Genomic DNA, 19926 nt, shown 5'->3' with positions numbered 1-19926 from the left:
TTTATATACCACTAGTGTGTATATTTTGATATTGAAATCCCTTTACTTAAATAGTTCAAAGTCAAGGCAGTTCAAGTCGTTAACTCAAGCTTAGTTATTCAATGGTAAAAAATTAATTCCAATTCTGAGTCAAGAATAATACAAAAGGGCACTTCTTAGAGGGCAAACAATTTTATTTCTCAGTGATAACAGGTTTACAAATTTCCTAAAACAATGTGATATGATGCATAAATATATTCATTATTCTTGTGATATGTATTCTTTCAAGAATTTTGCTATCGTTTTGTGTATGGCTTAAATGTTAAAGCAATGTATGGTATTTTTGAATAGCTTTATCAACTAACCCAGTGTATGCTTTTCGAAACCTTTTAACACATAGGTCATGGTCGGCAGAGTGTTATTTCTTTTTATAATCTTTTAATGCCATTCTCCTTATTGTAATATACATGTATTTTGAAATGGTTTACTTATTATTGTAGCGGTTTTCTTTTGGGTTTTTACATGTTTTTTTTTTTTTCAAGAACTATTTAATACCTTGTTGACTCATTTCTTATTCTTTGGGTTTATGAAATATTTTTAGGGATTTCATATTTGTTTTTATATTACAATTTACTAAAATGGGGATAGCTTTTAATATTACTCAAGCTCCCAAATGGTGCTTGAAAATTTCTGATTAGTCTTAAATTTAATTTTTTTCTGAATTATTAAAATCGTACATGTATCATGCTATTTTATAAAAAAAAAAAAACCAACATAATTATGAAATGTTTTATTAATAAAAGCAAGATTTTAAATAAATAAATAAATAATTCTGTATGAAAATCATGAATGAATATTTGTTTATTACAAATTTTTATCATATACTGTGTAAGAGTGACCCATCATTGTATATTTTGATTAAATGTAAAAACATGAAACAGACATTTTCCGGAACTCAGCAAATGTTGGTTTTTCTTATCTTCTCTAGTGGAACAAACAAACTTTACAATTTACAACTTGGTAATCATATTGATAATAACCGACTGTGTTGTTATATCATTATTGTAAAATAATGGTGCGTTAAGCACCATGAAGCTAGAATGGTAAAAGCTTATTTAGACCTCGGGATTTGCAGGAAAACCATACAAATCGCTGAGTTCCGGATAGCATATATTCACAGTAAAGAACTTTTTTTGTTAAAGGTGGCCAATTATTTTATATTGAAATGGTGTAAAATATTGTAAATTTATTTATTTTGCAACACACTGAATGATTTTGTATGTTTGTTAAATACCATTTATTAAATACTAAGATTCAAAGAATATTCACAGTAATATCTCTTTGAGGGGAGATGTGGTATTAATCATGTCTTCTTATTCAAAATTTGATTGCAAAAGTAACAAATACAAAATTTAGTATATGATTTCCTTGTCTGGTCTTTAAAACAGAATAGTTATTTGAGATATCTTTGCCTGAAATGGTCATTTCATGAGATGGATTGTTTGGGTTAACTCGATAATACTTTCTGTTTCTGCAAATGTCACAACAAATGGACATAGAATAAGCTTTATGTGGCCTTTAAAATGACTTTTCTTTGTTAGAAACATATATGATTATGTACAATTGTACTTCTTTATCATAATTATAGTATTTTCTTCAAATCTTTTTAAAATGTATTTATTGCAGAGAAGATTTATAATTGGTCACCTTTGACATCTTTGCATAAGATTTCTTCATCTTTTACAGTATCATAGACATTAAAGTAATGCATGTCTTTTATGTTTATATATATATACACGCATGTGACATTTCTAGGTTATTTTCTTGGATTTTATCATCATATAAACATTGTGAGCACATATAAAACATCGAAACTTGTTTACAAGGGATGAGCGTAACTATGCATAGTCCTACAAAACACATCAAGAAAACCTCGCAGGAAGTAAGTGGGCACTGTTAGTTAGTAAATTGTGATGTTTGTGCTTAGTTTGATATTGAAGATGAGCTTCATTCATTCATTTATTTTCAGGGCTTAAGGCAATTTTGTAATGGGTTTATATAGGAACTCATATGCAAAGTGTCAACTTGTGTGCATCATATCATAAAAATCTTTTTTCAGAATTATTGTACTCTATATTGATAATAACATTGGAAATATTTCAAAATTATTTGCTCTTGCACTGTATTCTTAATCTTTTACAGAGAAGAACATTGTAACCAAATTTAGATAGTATTATATAATTTTTAACCAGACCACATAATAATCAAGTCATTAGAATTTCGCACCAAAGTAGAAATTTAAAGATACAAAATTTTGTAGAATCTTCCATATTTGTTATCGGGACTTGTGAGAACATATCCCTTACAATGGTGTATTACTTTGGCAGGATGTATCATAGTTTTATCATATATCTTACATGTCAGTGCTTCTTGTATATTTTCAGGATGAGTTGAAGACAGAGACAAGAAAAAAGAATATTTTGATCCTTGTTTTAAACTATTTAAATGAAGAAGGGTAAGAATCATTATTTCTTTTGGCCATTTTTTATAAAAAAAATTTCTATAGATGCCTTCAAAGTCTAATAAAAAATCAGCAAGATGAAAAAAGCCAGCAATACATGTAATGTGACAGGCAAATGGGAGTGGGTGGGGAGCAGTTTATCAATGTTTTGCAAAAGTAACCAGCAGTAAATTTTACAGTTGCCAGCAATGTAGCTATTTTCGAGAACTATTACATACTGTTAGTTTCTTATTTTCAAAATGTTAAGCTTCCATGACAAATGTTGCAACCATTTGGGGTTAATTAATCAATTCACAGTTATTATATAATTGACAAAGTAAGAAAATCAAAAAAAGTTAACACCTGATTTGGGTAAAATGTCAAATTCTTTCACATAATTATTTGAAGAAAAATACTGTCACAGCACCAGTATCAGAAATGTTTTAATCACCTTAGATAAGGATACTATTTTTAGAATGATCCTGAAAATGGCAACAATGAGAGGTAATGCATGTTAAGTGACAAGTATCTAATGATTTAATCTTGATGAAAAGAAAAAAATCTCATAAGTAATCTTCATATATTTCAGTTATTTGGATTCAGGCCAGGCGTTGGCAAGGGAGACAAATATTGATGTCTCAAAGTTTGAGGTCTGCGATAACATAGACTTGGATACCATAGTGATGGAATATGAATCATATTATTATGTCAAGTTCGCAAAATACCCCAAAATTTGCAAAAAACTTACACAGAGTGGTAAGTGCCCTTGTTTTGCAATTTTATGATTAGAAAGAAAACTGAATTTCAATCATTGCCTTTGTTTTGACATTTCCCAGAATGATTTTCATTTTCTGTTTTCTGTCATGTCTTGTGTTTTGTATTTACAAGTTGTCAGGAGCTGTCTTTTTAAAATTATTAAGATTTGCAGTTTATTATGCTGAATGGAAATTACGTTTTAACTCTTAAAGCTTCCTGCCTCCAGATGAGCCAAAATATTTCAAGAAAGTCAAACTTAAAAAAATTGTATTAAGATTTTTAAAAAGTAAAAGATTCAAGTAATTATTTACATGCTTTATGCAATTGTTGACTGATTTTGCAGTATTTATAACCATATTTCTTCTGCGTTAGTAACACAGTAAGGCCTATATTTTGCATATTTTGACCTCTTTTTGGTAATTTATGTGGGTTGCAAGTGCCATTGATAATGTGTAAATTGCTTCCTTTTGGTTACTTTACAATATTATACTTTAAAAACATTTTCAAAATTTTCATGAAAATAAGCATGAATCTGGAGGCATACTGCTTAAAAGAGTTATATTGGTTAAAAAGAAAACATTGATAGAATGAAACATTGTTTCAATTATTAGCTCGTCAAAGAGGTGAGGTTGAATACACAAGATTGGTTATTTAAAATGACATTTAGCACAATAAATGTTTACAGCTATTAGTGTCACAACAATATATTGGTATAAGGGTGTCACTGAATAGCGGAAATATTATGAAAAATAATTTTTTTATTGTAATTTCGAAAACATTTTCGGCACATTTAAATATATTTTTCTGTAAGATTTAGCTAGACTATTCGAAAAAAAATATTGGGACTCTGGCATAGGCATCAATGTAACACTATGATTAAAGTTTTGCTCAATCAAAGACCCATAACTCTAGCATGAATTTTAAATAAAATATGTCCCTATGTGGACATACAATATTCATGGGACACTAAAAATTTCCAAGACTCACACTTCCTATATAATATCCAAGCTCTTGTTGTACTATCAAGCACTGAGAATTGATTCTGCACTAGAATAGCTGACTAGTTAATTTATGACCTTTCATATGTTGGAGTGACTTTAACCCTTAACCTGCTGGAAATGAAAGTGATTAGCCTTTGCCACCAGTATAGCACCAGGCCGGTCTGCACTACCGTGCAGTCCGACCAGGCTCTATACTGTTTGTAACTCAATTTTTATATTTTAATATTGAAATCCCATAAATTATGGAAAAAAAAACTGTTTGAAATTCAAAGCGACACAAATTAAAATTCCATAGGTTAAGGGTTCAAATCCAACCAAAAATAAAATTTATTAGAACATGTTCTTTATTGTAGTAAATCCCTATGATGGTATGAATTTGGCCATTTATAGTTTGACTTGTGTTCTTGTTGCTATAACAACCATATTTTGTGAAAAATTGTTGATTTTGTGGTAGTTAATTAGAGGTTAACCGTTATAAGATTGTTTTGTGACTTTCATTGTAATAATACCAGAGTAAATTGTTTTTAATTATGTTCATTTAGTGTGTGGGATTGTCCTGTCTCACAGTAATACAATATGAATAGAATACATAATTGATAAATAAATGGGGTAATCTGTAAATGAACACAATATTAGTAGATCCTGATTTTGATTTGGTTCTTGTTTTAAATTTGGAAACAACTTTCAGATTTCAGGAATTTTATCATAACTGGGTTATATACGAGACAAATTGACCATGAACTATAATGCTGATAAGTTTTAATCAGATTAGAATGATCTTAATCCTATACAAAAACATTAAGTATGAAAGTCTGCTGTGTAGTATTGATAATGGGGTAAACAAGTAGGTCATGTTCTTTGATATGGTAAAAAATAACTAATTTATTTCTTTGTGGGACTATTCTACCCTGGTGATAGCGTCCGCATCACCCTTTGGTTAAGTTTTTGCATGCAAGTTGGTATCTCCAAAACTACTGAAGGGAATGGGTTGAAAACTCCACACTGTTATTTGCGAGCATAATATAAGGCAAATAACTCTTAACATGGAAATTGCCCTTTTTGAACTTTGACAATTTTTACATTATCCAGGCTCTTGTTTTACTATATATTTGTGCCATTTTTGTGCTGTCAATCTAATTAGAATATATAGATGGAATTTTTGTTATTGAATGTGTATGTGTTTAAAGTTGTTTAAATTTCAGATGAAGGATGCTTATCAAAAATATATGCCTTTACGATATTTGTCATTTTCATTCTTTCTGTTTGCTTTTTTTAGTTGTTTTTTATACAGAGTTTTATGTTTATCATAATAACAGATGATGAATATATAATTTAAAAGGACCATTTTAAGGCACATGTCTCAAAACCCCTTTTTTTAGAATTCTACTCATTCAATAAATTTATACCAACTGCCATCAGAGCAAAAGAAGCAAAAAAAAAGTTAATCTATATTTAAATTTTTGGAAACAGTAACATGCAAGATACCAAAAAGAAAAAGTTTTTGAGGAATAAAATAATAGCATTTTTTAGGCATAATGGGCCTTTAACGTTCTTTCTTTCGAAAATTTTCTCAGATAAGCATTATATCTTTGGAATTTATAATAAACTTAAAAAGTTAATGCTGAAGATTTACCTTTTTCTTGCAATCGGAAGAAAATTTTGATAAGTGTCCTACATTTGTGTTAGCAGCTAGCTGGCTAGATAGATAGAGAGATAGATTTGGAGAAGGTTATTAAGATGATTTTGTTTGTTTTGCTTTAATAGGACATCCAACAGGTATGGGGTTGTTGGTTTGCTGTGATGTTTTTATTGACCGCATTATTATTACCTGTTAAAATTTTTTATATCATCTTCTTACCATTTCCTACCATTCATATTACAGTAAAACTTTGACAATTTTTTTTATACTGCTTGATTTGTTTAAATGCCATGCTTTGAATTTATAATTGTGTATTTTCATTTTTTAAACTGGTGGATTTTTTTTTTAAATAATGAAAAACTCAGCAGTTAGCAGGATGGACTTTAGTGACAAACCCAACAGACAAGCTGGTTGACCTGCCTCTATACTTTTATCATAAAAGATAATATTTCTAAAAGATACTGAAATAGAAAACCAGCGTGACCTTACTCCCAATTTTGTAGATACTTTAAATTTTGTTTAAGTAATAAAAAAAGAAGGCTCATTGTTAATAGTTTATCAAAGTTTGGTTGTCTTCATCGGAAACCTGTCCGCCATTTGTTATGTTTTAACCTTAACCCTATGCACTTCTCTGGTTTGAATGACTACGCTCTAAGGAATGCAAAGGAATTCAGTATTAAAATGTTAAATCTATAAGACAATAGTACTTTGACTGTATAGTGTCTGGTAAATCTGCATGGTCAATTGGGCTTGCCTAGCTGGTTCTAAAATGGTGGCATTATGTAGTAAGTCTGAAATGATAGAACTCTTACACTAAACTTCATATCTTAAACAGATAGTTTGCAGTATTTGCATGTAAACTATCAAGAAAATGGTACAAGATATTATAGATCTATTTTAGATTATTTATAAAACTTTCTACTGATATCAAAGTTTTACTGTAATTTATCTTCCGTTGCTCTTGTTTATTGAAATTCACATGTCGCCAAATACAACAAAATTAGTTTTCAATATTGCAAAGTAAAGAAATTGTTGTTATGAAATAAAAACTGGATATGGACACAATTATATATTAATTATATATTGATTGATTTAAGTATTTAAATAGGAAAAAAAGCTGTGTTCCTTCGTTTCTTGAAGGTGAATTTTAGCAAATGTTTGAACAAAAAAAACCCAACATAATTTGGAAAAATTAAATTGATTAACTTTTCCTTATGCCATTTAGTACTGTGAAATCTTAATCTTTTATTTTACTGTTCTTTTATCCACCTTCCCCCATAGTTTTTTAACTGTCTTTCCATTTTTTCAGGGCCATTTCTTTGTTATTAATGCATGGATTTTGAAATAATTTTGCATCAATGTGAAGCACATTAACATGATGTGTCTCATGCAAGGCCAAGGTTTTTAGGTCAAAGGTCACGGTCACACTAGAAGTTGTAAGGAAATTTTCATGAAAATGCATTGATGGGCAGTTTTGTCAGGTTATCAAAATCTGTTATTATTGGATTGATTCTCCTTTAAATGGAATCTTAAAAATTGCTTTGCATGAATGTGTTAGACATGATGATGACATGTCACATACATTAATTAGGTCTCCAGCAAAAAGGTCAAGGTCACATGTGTAGGTACTTATTTATGATATGATAGCTTTGGAGGCATTCTTAATTTGATAAACATGTCTGAAATGGACTTGCCAGTGTGGTAGTCCATAAATAGACTGAGGAATTTCAGTATTCAGTCTTTTAATAATTGCCATCAGGGCTTAGAAAGTTAATATAGACATTTATGGAGACAATTTTAACCCTTGAAATGCTGAATTTTTTCTTGAATTGACTTTCATCTGTTTAACTGCCTTTGATCAATATTTGGAGATATCACATTGAAAATCTGATTTTGGTCAACAGAGTATACAGCCAGGTCAGATTGCATGGGTATGGAGGCTGGCCTGACAGTATATATATACTGTGGTGACCTAGGAAAACCCCTTAAGTTACAGCAGGGTTATGTGTTAATCAACACTGATAGACTTTATTTATTCACATTTTATATTTACATTATATCGAAATTGTAACTTTCAGAAAAATTGAATGGATTTCACAGTATTCTTTTCTCTCTTTTCTTCATTGTTCCATTTTAATACTAAACAAAAACATTCTTTTTTTCCCAAAAATAACAGCTTGCAGTGAGTTTCCCCTTCCCCAAACCATTCTGTACAAGTCTTATAATAATGTTACAATTATTATTTTGTATTATATAAAAAATCAACAATTGTTTTTCTTAGTCTAAGATGCTATACCAGTATAAATATAATGATTGTTATTTGCTAGAAATGTTGCAGCTATGATTCAAGGTCATTTACCCTGCTGCTAATTCACTAAATCAGTATGGCCTCAAAAAAGGTGCACTAGTTGTTTTGTTACCTTGACTCACCAGCCACCCGCCCCACTTTCCAACCCATGGCAAATGGTGAAGACTGTGCTTCTAGGGACAGTCTATCTCTGATGACAATCAGTCAATCACTTAATTCTCCTAGCTTTTGCTGTCTGAAGTACAAAATCACAACATTTACCAAGCAGGGCATTGACAGCTATATAATCCCCTTGCTTTCCCCAGTACTAAATGTTTACCCCATAATTTGTGAGGGTGGGGTTGGGGCATTGGATGCAAATGACTGGTGCATTATATAATTTATATTTCTCTACATAATTATAACTGTGACAATGTATTTAGGACCTTTCATTACAGTCATGTTATTGTTTTGTTAAATTCACAGACATTTGTTAGTGTCATCAGAATCATGTATTTAATGTTTATATTTACAAAGACTGCAAAGTCAATGTGACTTTTTTTTTTATTGGTAACAATTTAAATACGAAGTTCAGTAAAAAAAATACTTTCATATTCAAACTTACTTGAAAGTTTTTTCAGATTAGTGAATAAAGATTTATCATACTTCATTCACATATTGAAAAATGAAATTCCTTGTTGATATTTCAGGAGATAGACGGACAAAAATGAACAGAGCAAATAGGTAAATTCTGTTTTTATATTATTTGAGTCTGTATTACAAGACATTTACTTATATAATTATAGATGTATTATCTTTATAATTTACTTAAACAAAGGTTGCCTTTAAGTAATAGGGAATATATGAAATTTATTGAAAGGTTACTGTGGTGATGCCACTAAACTTTTCCAACCTTGTTTTTATAATTATAATGGTGGTGCGATTTTTTTTCTTGGTTGAAATTGTAGGAACTTAAAATACATTATAAATATATATCTCTCTCTTACTTTGTCCCAACCCAAAGTCATTTAAATAGTTATTTTTTTAGTTATAAATATTTATTTGTGTGAAAATTATAAAGACATTAAATAACAGTAGTGTATCATAATGACAATATATCAAATAATTAGGTACATGCAAGGCAAGACAATTTTATTATTCCAATCCTTAGGCTAAAAAGACCATTAAAGATATTGATAGAAAGAAAGAAAAAAACAAACAAAAAAAAAAAATAAACAAAAAATAATGTTTGATCATTGAACAGAACTAATTGATTTCACTTTTAATATCTCAATTACAATTTCTGAAATTTGATAGTTTTGTTTTTTGAGGTTTTTTTAGTATCATGTGTATTGCCTAAGTACCATTAACCATATATGGTAATTAATACATTTGCAATAATACTGTGTTAATACAAGACATTTGATATCTATCTAAAAGGAAATGGAATATTAATAACATAATTTAAATTTTCAACTTAAACAAAAATATACTTTAAAGTTTCAAATTTTTTAATTTAGTGCAGTAACTTCATACACTGAGTAGGTGTGCTCAATATTCCAACTTAAAGGTCAGTGTGACCTTAAAAAGTATCGAATCAGTTATTTTGTCTTTTTGGAGTTGAATTTTATATATTTGTTGAGAATATTTTCAGACTATAATTGTTCCATTAAAACAAAAATCAATAGGTTTATTGTTTAATGGATATTAATGTACGGTATTTATGAAATGTCTTAGGAGAGAGCAATGTGAAGGTCAGAAAATAAAACATTCAAAGGCTCAGTTAAACTAGTCTAATGCTGTTCCCTTTCTTTTTCCCTTTTTTGTGTCGCCTCTACGGAGTAGTGGCGACATATAGGGATCACTTCTCCGTCGTCTGTCTGTCCGTCTGTCTGTCTGTCCGTCTGTCCGTCCGTCCGTCCGTCACAAAACTTGTCCGGACTACTCCTCATAAACTACTGGTGCAATTTCATCCAAACTTTACAGGAATGATCAGTACCAAGTCTAGTTGTGCATATTGTCAGGATTTTCCGGTTCAATGATTTTTGTCAGAGTTATGGCCCTTTAATAATTTTTAATTTTAAAGTTTGTCCGGACTACTTCTCTTATACCACTAATGCAATTTCAATGAAACTTTACAGGATTGATCTGTAGCTCAAGTCCTTGCGCATATTGCACGGGTTTTCCGGTTGAATGATTTTTGGCCGAGTTATGGCCCTTTGATAAAAAAGGTTTCTTTTTCTGTGTGTTGCCAGATACACAAAAGCTTGTCCGGACTACTCCTCATAAACTACTGGTGCAATTTCATCCAAACTTTACACGAATGATCAGTACCAAGTCTAGTTGTGCATATTGTCAGCATTTTCCGGTTCAATGATTTTTGTTTGAGTTATGGCCCTTTAAAAATTTTTATTTTTAAAGTTTGTCCAGACTACTTCTCTTATACCACTTATGCAATTTCAATGAAACTTTACAGAATTGATGTGTAGCTCAAGTCCTTGCGCATATTGCACGGGTTTTCCGGTTGAATGATTTTTGGCCGAGTTATGGCCCTTTGATAAAAAGGTGTTTTTTTCTGTGTGTTGCCAGATACGCAAAAGCTTGTCCGGACTACTCCTCATAAACTACTGGTGCAATTTTATCCAAACTTTACAGGAATGATCAGTACAAAGTTGTTAGTCTAGTTGTGCACTGTCCGTCTGTCTGTCCGTCTGTTACAAAATTTGTCCCAACATGAAATTGGCCATCATGAGGCGACACATGTGATTACTGATCGCTCTTGTGTTTGAGTTATGGCCCTTTAAAAATTTTTATTTTTAAAGTTTGTCCAGACTACTTCTCTTATACCACTTATGCAATTTCAATGAAACTTTACAGGATTGATCTGTAGCTCAAGTCCTTGCGCATATTGCACGGGTTTTCCGGTTGAATGATTTTTGGCTGAGTTATGGCCCTTTGATAAAAAGGTGTTTTTTTCTGTGTGTTGCCAGATACGCAAAAGCTTGTCCGGACTACTCCTCATAAACTACTGGTGCAATTTTATCCAAACTTTACAGGAATGATCAGTACAAAGTTGTTAGTCTAGTTGTGCACTGTCCGTCTGTCTGTCCGTCTATTACAAAATTTGTCCCAACATGAAATTGGCCATCATGAGGCGACACATGTGATTACTGATCGCTCTTGTTTAAAGGCCCAAACTGCAATTCATTTGCTTAATAATGATAAATGCTGACTAAGTAGTAAATGATGATATAACTTAAGGTGTTGTTTATGATTACATGATAAGGTGTATTTTATGATAATTATGATCATGAATATGGTTGTTTATGATGAGGTGTTGTTTATGATGAGGTGTTGTTTATGATGAGGTGTTGTTTATGATGATTTATAATGATTTATGATTTGTAGCATGAGACATTCGGCGTCAAGCAGCGCTATACTGTTACACAGGTTAGCCACGTCGTGTCACGTATGTCGTGACTTCTGCTTGTTGTCAAATAGGGCTAGGGGTGCACATCAATATTTATTTATGTTTTTTTACTGACCTGCTTGAAGCTAATTTGGATGAAGTTAATTCTTTTGCTTATGAATTCAAAACTCAGTGATTAAATACATTGTCCATTCTATTAATAATATGCTAAATTCATATGATTCACTAACGACAGTCTTAGAAATTCGAATTCTCCAATGTACAATTATGTTTTCAATGTAACTAAGGAAAATGTTGTATATAAAGTTTGTTAGCATGCACAGAATGATGGTCATCTGGCTCAGATAGACAACACATTATTGCTGCTGCCAATCTATGAAAATTGATAAAAGTCTTCTTAGTTTACTTTTTGTCAATAAGGCTGTCTTTCTTAAGTTTTTGTTCAATTTTATGGTAAAAAAACAACACCAATGATAACCTAAAACTTAAGATATGTGGTAACAGTCATTGACTTCAAACCACTTGTCCCTCATCGCTGTGGGTTCAAATCTGGCTAGGGAGTTTGAATTCTTTCTTGGGAAGTTATTCAGCTTGCTTAGGGAACATTGATGGTTCTACTGTGCATGAAATAATGTATGAAGGTCACTAATAAAGCTGGAAAGATGCCATTATTACCTGTACAGTGTTGGTGCTTCATAAAACCCTACCAAAACAAAAACCCCAAAGAAGACTTTATAAACTAAATATTAATATAACTTAATCTTTGAGTCATTATAATATTGTTCAAACGACTAATGCCATAAATATCATCAAATAATTTTGTTTTTAATTGCCATCTATGCTTAACTTTGAAATAACATGGTTATATTGGGGCCTATGACCTAATTGATAATTTATTAATATCACATTATATTACTAATATTTATTTGACCATTTTAATAAAAAATCTGTAAAGACTCAACATTTCTAGATTTGATTTGACAAAGTGTTTGACTGAAAGCTGTTATGATTAAGTAATTTCTGATGTCAAATTGAAATTGTCAATCATTTAGTGGTAATATTTTTCATTTAATCATATAAATTGATGTTTGAAAAAAATTCATATCATGTTAGTAGATTGGTAGATATCTCTGGTAAAAACAAAACTACAAAATGCAGAAGAAAACTAGGTCACTAGGTCAAATTTAAGTTGAAGAAAATTATTGTTCCCAAACTCTGCTCGAAGACATTGATAATTAGATACATAGTCTGAATCTTTTCATTGATAAAATAAAGGTCAAGGTACAAGTTTGAAGGTCAAGTAACTCAAATAAGAAAGGCTAATGTATTGTTTTCTCTCGAGGCCACAAATTATCAAAATCGTCATTGAACTGTATAAAAACCCATCATTTAAAAATGAAATACAATTTGAAGTGAAGGAAGCTAAACATCATTAAAGAAAATTTCTAATTTTAGATCTTATTAAGGTTTTGTGTCGTCTGACTAGAAAATTTGATCCTGGGGCAGAAACTTTTTGTGATATGGGGCAGATCAGCTTTCTAAAATCACCAAATTTTTTTGGGTAAAGTTTTTTTGAGTGATTAACAAGTTTAAAAATTTTCTAACCAGATTTAAAAATAATTTTAACAACTTGAAAGAGCAAAGGGGCAAATCTTTTTTGGGGTAAACAGAATTTTTTTTTAAAATGAAATTGTTTGCTTTTTTTAAAAACATTTTTTTGGTGTTTCAAATCTCATGTGCCTATTCGGACACAGTAGTCGCCCTTTTGCCCCATTACATATGGAAAGTTATTCGGTAATTTTGCTAATTAAAACCCTTCTCAGTTACCAGCACGTCATAAACACTTTTATCACCCTTTTCAAAAAAAAAAAGTTTTTTTTGTATTTACCTTTCTTTTTTCAAGATCATCTTTTTATTAAGTTATTGCACTTTTTTTTTCTTTCAAAAATTTTTGCAAGATAAGAAAAAAAAAGGTAACATTGTTAAAATTTTTTAGTTTTTTTTTTAAATTTTTAATTACGAAATGTCTGTTCACTCGATTTATTGTTTGATATTTCACACAGCCATTGTTGTTTTAAACCTTGTACAAATTCCATTGTTTTTTAAAGAATTGTTCAAATACATTTAAATTTTTTTGAGAGCGTTTCAAATGCACTGCATTTTTTGAAAATGTTTCGTTTCATTATATTTTTTAGAAGGATCCAATACACTTTATTTTGGGAAAGGAAATACATTAATTCTTTGAGAAGTTCAAATCACTTACATTCTTTGAGAGTTTGTTCAAATACACTTATAATACATTATTTGAGAATGTGTTCCAATACATTTAATTTTTTTGAGATTCGTTGTGTTCAAATACACTTGCATTAATATTGAGAATGAGTTCAAATACACTTCCATTCTTTGTGTTCAAATTAAACCAGATATGTGTTCAAATAATCTTGTAAGTTTCATAAAGCATGATAGAGGCATATCATATTTCCAATTTCACAGTGTTGTTACAACTGTATCAGAAATTTTTTAGAAGAACATCTTTACAACTAAAAAGAGATGTTGATTTATTTTTTATTCCATTTTTTCCCCATGAAATAAGGATATAAGTGTATATCATTAGCATTTTCGAAGTAAAAGTGAAAAAATTAAAATAAAAAATTGATGACATTAGTTAGAAATGTTGCTAGGAAGATTATTGATGTCATGTAGCAGTTTTGTATTTTAGATAATGAATTTTTTTTTTATACAAGAATTTTAAAAACAGGAATGATTTTGGCACAAAGCTCATTTTGATTTTTTTTTCATAATAATAGGAAAGATATATCCCATGAAAGGTAATCAAAGTGGTAGAATGTCCCCCTGATTTTAAAAATTTTAAAATTTGATTTGACTTTTACCTAAATATATAAGTAAAAGAAAATGTTTTGTAACTAGTTTTTCCAAAATAGTAGGGATTCATCCTTTTTAACGCTTAAAACTCTTTGTTCTTTTTTCAGACATTTTTAAATTTTATTTTTGAGTTTTAAATAACTTTTTTTTACTTTTTAAAAAGCATAAGATCTAGTGTACATGAGAATTTTTCATGCATGAATTAAAGGGGCCAAACTCATTTTGCATTTTGTTGAAATAATAACACATATATCATGGGATATCAAGAAGTCTGATTGACCAAAGATTCATTGACTCATAACATTCTGATTTTTGGGGAGGCTATGCCGACCCAATGTTAATAACCGTCTGTCAAATCTTACTGCCGCGGTAATCAGGTCAAAAAATAGTACCTTGATTTTTTCTAAGCTGACTCATCACTCATCACAGACATTTACAATATGAAAATATTTTCATTCTTTAATTTCATATCTGCAATTTGTAAAGATAATAATTCTCTGAAAAATTCTTGATTTTTGTTTAAATCACTACTCAGTGACGTCATACTGCCGCGGTAATCAGGTCAAAAAATAGTACCTTGATTTTTTCTAAGCTGACTCATCACTCATCACAGACATTTACAATATGAAAATATTTTCATTCTTTAATTTCATATCTGCAATTTGTAAAGATAATAATTCTCTGAAAAATTCTTGATTTTTGTTTAAATCACTACTCCGTGACGTCATACTGCCGCGGTAATCAGGTTTAGGTAATAAATAGTTCTGGTATGAAAACCCTTCAAAATAATAACTTTATCAATATTTTTTTAACAAAAATCATAAATGAAAATTTATAAGTAAATGCTTTAATTCAGTGGCAAATATTCTTTATTATTTTTGATAACAATTTTCCAATTACTACGCAGCGACCAACTGTTTATGACGGGTCATTAACTAGAACGTTGCAACACCGTATTCTCAATATCATGCATGTTCTTTTGTTGTTATAAACTATTAATAGTCCTTAATATTTTTTAAAGACAAATAATGTAAACTGTCGCTTACATCAGAGACATGGATCATGCTTGCGTGATAACTAAGGAAATCTAACTTATTTGTACACCCCAGGAGGCTGTACGCGGAAAACGCTCATAAACCGCTAAATCATATAGCTGTTTAGTAAATATTTTGCATACATTTAACTAAAAATTCACTGATGGTGATGAACATATAGTTTGAAAACATTTTATTCTTTAACCATTATCGCCGAAAAAAAAAACTATTTAACTTCAAAACCCCTAAGGACCTCCGACAAAATTCCAGCACAATATTACATTTTACATTAGCAAAATAAAAAAAGCAATACTTATATTTTCATCTTACATAATTCATTAATCAAACTTTTAACATAAAAGTATCTTTGGCAATTGACAGATCCCTACTTTGATCTTTTATTTGTATAGGAATAAATTTAAACATGTGCTCTTTTGTTTAGGAATATTTTGAAGTGAAAGTCTTATATATTCACTAATCTCATAATTAGAATTAGACAGGTCAGGAATTTATACAAACAGTTGTTTAGTTAACTATGCTCATTTTAATCCCAATAGAAACATTCAAATATTTGTGGTAAAAAACATGACCAAAGTACCTAGTAGTCGTTTACCCGGTGGTGATCCCATTAAACTGATTATAGATTCGAATTGATTAGAAAACACAAATAGAAACATGTGTTTCCGTACAACAAAATCGGAAGTAAAGTGAACAGTTAATTGACAGAAATATGTGGTCAAATATGTTTTAACAAGGAAATAATTATTTCAGAGAAAGACGCAAAGATCAGTATGACCCCGTATTGTGTAATTAGAAAGTTTATTCAATTCTAGGGCATACATCATAATTTGATAGTCCATGTGTAATAAAATTCAAATTTTCAATACAGATTATGAGATACATAAAAAATATTAAAGAATAAGAAGCTTTAATTAAAAAACAAAAACAAAAAAACCAAAACAAAAAAAACCGCATACATATACAAATTACTTACAGTCGAGCATCGGGAAGTCATTAACATATCTTACGAAACTTTAATTTTGAAACCGATATTTGCGCGCGCTGAAGTGATTAATGTTTATTTGAAAAATAAAAAAAAAGGAACTTTTATGGTTGTGTTCTAAAAATAATGGGCGGCATAAGAGGAATTTCTTATTCATTTTACAACACTTGAAAAATTACTACAGAAAAATGTGTTGTTGTTTTGTTTTCAACAAAAGTGTGTGTGTTTTAAGTTTATTTATACTCGGCGCCGGAATAACCATATGTCCGAGATTATAGCATCTGGGACGTCTTTTTCAAGCAGATTCTTCCTGGAAGCCCATTCTTCGTTCTTTGGTGGTAAAGGAGACGACAATACCGTCAAGGCATCAACTTTCTGACTGACGACAACAAAAACGGCATCTATTAGCGCCAAACCTCCAGAGTAAGTCACGACAGGTCAACCAATCACCTCTGGTACTTATGATGACTTGACTATGACCTTCCGTGTGCCTTCTCCGCGACGTGCACGCCTCTGGAGGTATTTGGAGAAGTTTCAACAAAAACTTCCAAAACACGCCATTTATAACACCATTCATAGCACTGACGGCTTCGATGTTCTCATCTATTTGCGGGAAATGGTCGACAGGGAAAACCCTACGTAATAACCGCACACCCTGTTAACAACAGATTTTCCGCAGTATATATTTCAAGCTAGTGAGGTTTAAAAATACACGTAGAATCTATCGATTAAAAAAAAGAAGATATAACTTCCTGATCAATTTTCACTTAGGTTGATTCAGTTTTGAATAAGCTTTGCAGAGATGTATTTTTTTCAAGAAATATTTAGCTTTAATATTATCCGACGCCGTCAGTAATGAAATGGGATTAATTTTCTGAAACGTGATTTTATTCGAGATTTGCTTCTGGAGAAGACAACCTTCTGTCCGTAGAGCATGAATATTAATACTCATCACAAGACAGTATCTTATTGATCTCAATTATGGTACATCTAAACGTGTATAATTTTTATGTTCAATAAAAATGTTGCATCACTTGCAGTTGTTATTATCATTCAATAATATTAAAATGACATAAAGTATTTATGATGAACAGTCCTAGAATATTTTGATAAGGAACCGTCAGTTGTAAAATGTTATTGTTATCTGATAATGAACAGTCGTCATACTTGCTGGTATGTCATTTATTATTGACAGTTTAGGTTTTTCAAAATTTGCATGATTAACAGTCCGAATGTAGACCTCAATTAAATGTTCTGGAATATTAACAAAATGAATAGTCAACCACATTAACCATATATATGAATGGTTGAACACAACAGTAAGGATAAATAGCGCAATGTGCATATCTTTTTATTTTGGTAGCATATTTTAAGCAAAAAGAAAAGAAACTATAAGTCTGAAACATTCTCTCATAGCCTCCCCATCAGTACATTCAGTGCTTTGATCTTAAAATGGACTTGTCCAGCTTCCAGCTTCCATCTTTGGAAATGTCCATAATCAATCTTGTGGGTAATGAAGATGGTAATTGGAAATCTGGTCAGTCAGCAGTATGGAGCATGGTCCGATTGCGCGGGAGTCAGCCAACAGTATAGAGACTGGCCGGACTTCGCAGGAGTGCAGGCTGGCCTGGCTGTATACTGGTGGCTAAGGCAGGTTCCAGGCACATTCAGCAGGGTGAGAGTTAAATATTTAGATAAGCACTGATTGGTAGGAAGTTAGAAATAATTGCCTAAACTGTAGCTTTACAAAATTATTTCATACACTAACATTTTCTTCTTTTATTTCATTAATATAATTTTTCCTTAGCATTATCTTAATAAATGTTAGAGAACACAGTATTTAACAAAGGTTGCTGATTGACTGATAAAGCTTAAACAGGTGGAAATATTGAATTCTTTATTAAAGGAAGCTTTCCTGCCAATTACAGGAAGGTCAGTGGTTTTTACTCACTTCCTGAAACGAGTGACTTAGAATGCTTTGTCCTTCACTGCTATGGTTTGAAATCAGGCAAAGAATGTTGAAAGTGCTGGTTATAGGCAGGTCAAGTTAACAGAATATTGTTACTTGTGCAATGAAAACAATGCAAGGTGTGCAATGAAAACACTGCAAGGAGAGGAATTTTATAGACCTAATAAGTCTTCCATCTTGAATATAAAAATGTTTGATTTGTATTGTATATATGTATATATTTGGGAAATAAATATGTTTAAACTAAAACAATGCATAGACAAGCATCATAGAATTTGGTTCCCTCTCCACCGTTGTCTGAGGGAAACCGCTTACAAACGGATGGGCAATTTCAAACCAGAAAATGACAGTTCTTATAAAAATGCTATGGTTGGGTGAATGTAGATGAATTATTTGTTGTAATCTGTGTTATTATGATTGTTAATTGTTATATAAATATGTTAATTACTGATCTACTTCAGTGCATCACGTAATGGTAGAATGTCCAGGTATTGTTGTTGACAGTGCTAGTAGAGAGCCAGCTAGTATTAAACATGTCTAAAATATGCCTGTAAAGTCAGATATTTTGATGAAATTTATATATGACATAAGCTTATGATGCTATAATTATGACTATATATTTACCAATCAAAAAACAATATCTCATCTCTAACATTTTCTTTTTTCTTGAAAATATCCTGCCATAATACGTACAGCAAAATGTACACAGAAAACGTGTTGGGCCTCGGTACCCAATATAGAAAAATTCCATTCAAGTTATCTTGTAACTCTATATTTTAATTGGCATCTTGTCTCATATGTTGGCATAATCAGTTAATTAGAAAGCTGTATAATATAATTATATACCTGTCTTTTTATATATTTAGACTCTTTTATTGTGACTTTAGCCAACTTGAAAGGCACGTACAATACTGAACTGCCAGCCTTTGTCAAGAATGGTAGCGCCGCCTAGTGATTAACATGTCAGACTAGTAATCTAGGCGTTGTCAGGGGCAAGCCATTGTTTCCGTTAGCTGTAGAAACTTTACAATCATTCCTTAGTACTGGTTGGTTCCAGGAATGAGTTTGAGTGGGTTTCAGTAAGCTTCCTCAAATAAATTTGTATGTATAAACAATGAGTGTAGTATAGAACAAGCTAGCTTTATAAATGTAATTCCATATAATTTTATCGAGCAAGTCAACCTTGAATTTTCATTTTGATATATACATTTATTGTATTTATACTCGTTTTAACAGTTTCAAAAATCTTAGCCTTATAAGACCTCAAATTTTTATTTTGATATATATTCATACTGATCTAAGCTTTTAAAGTCCATTTAGCAAATTCAGTTGGGTTAAAGGTTTATATAATTTTATGTTCAGTTTAACAAAGGTAGAATTAAGATTTTTTTTTAAATCTTTATGAAGGTTAAGTCTTTAGCAAGTTATCATATGTTATTTTACTA

General features: G+C 30.6%; 1 protein-coding gene across 8 annotated transcripts in view; it reads left to right on the top strand.

Annotated features, from left to right (window-relative positions):
- The window catches only part of LOC132728541 (katanin p60 ATPase-containing subunit A-like 2), a 38252-nt gene extending 18934 nt beyond the window's left edge, over window positions 1-19318 (top strand). Inside the window, exons 3-8 of one of the 8 annotated variants that reach the window (XM_060714181.1) lie at window positions 1795-1921; window positions 2424-2494; window positions 3069-3235; window positions 4590-4604; window positions 8873-8906; window positions 11571-12070. In XM_060714181.1, the coding sequence (XP_060570164.1) occupies window positions 1868-1921; window positions 2424-2494; window positions 3069-3235; window positions 4590-4604; window positions 8873-8906; window positions 11571-11706 (477 nt within the window). In that variant the 5' untranslated portion in view covers window positions 1795-1867 and the 3' untranslated portion in view covers window positions 11707-12070. Of the gene's footprint in view, window positions 1-1794; window positions 1922-2423; window positions 2495-3068; window positions 3236-4589; window positions 4605-6000; window positions 6013-8872; window positions 8907-11570; window positions 12071-18942 lie in introns of those variants that run through there. The other 7 variants (XM_060714186.1, XM_060714187.1, XM_060714183.1 and 4 more) reach the window with 7 other exon arrangements.
- Window positions 19319-19926: the final 608 nt, after the last annotated feature.

The sequence above is a fragment of the Ruditapes philippinarum genome, unplaced genomic scaffold (assembly GCF_026571515.1).
Source record: "Ruditapes philippinarum isolate M1 unplaced genomic scaffold, ASM2657151v2 ctg4614_1_1_1_1, whole genome shotgun sequence".
NCBI classification, from domain to species: domain Eukaryota; kingdom Metazoa; phylum Mollusca; class Bivalvia; order Venerida; family Veneridae; genus Ruditapes; species Ruditapes philippinarum.
This window is presented reverse-complemented; position numbering and strand designations above follow the sequence as displayed.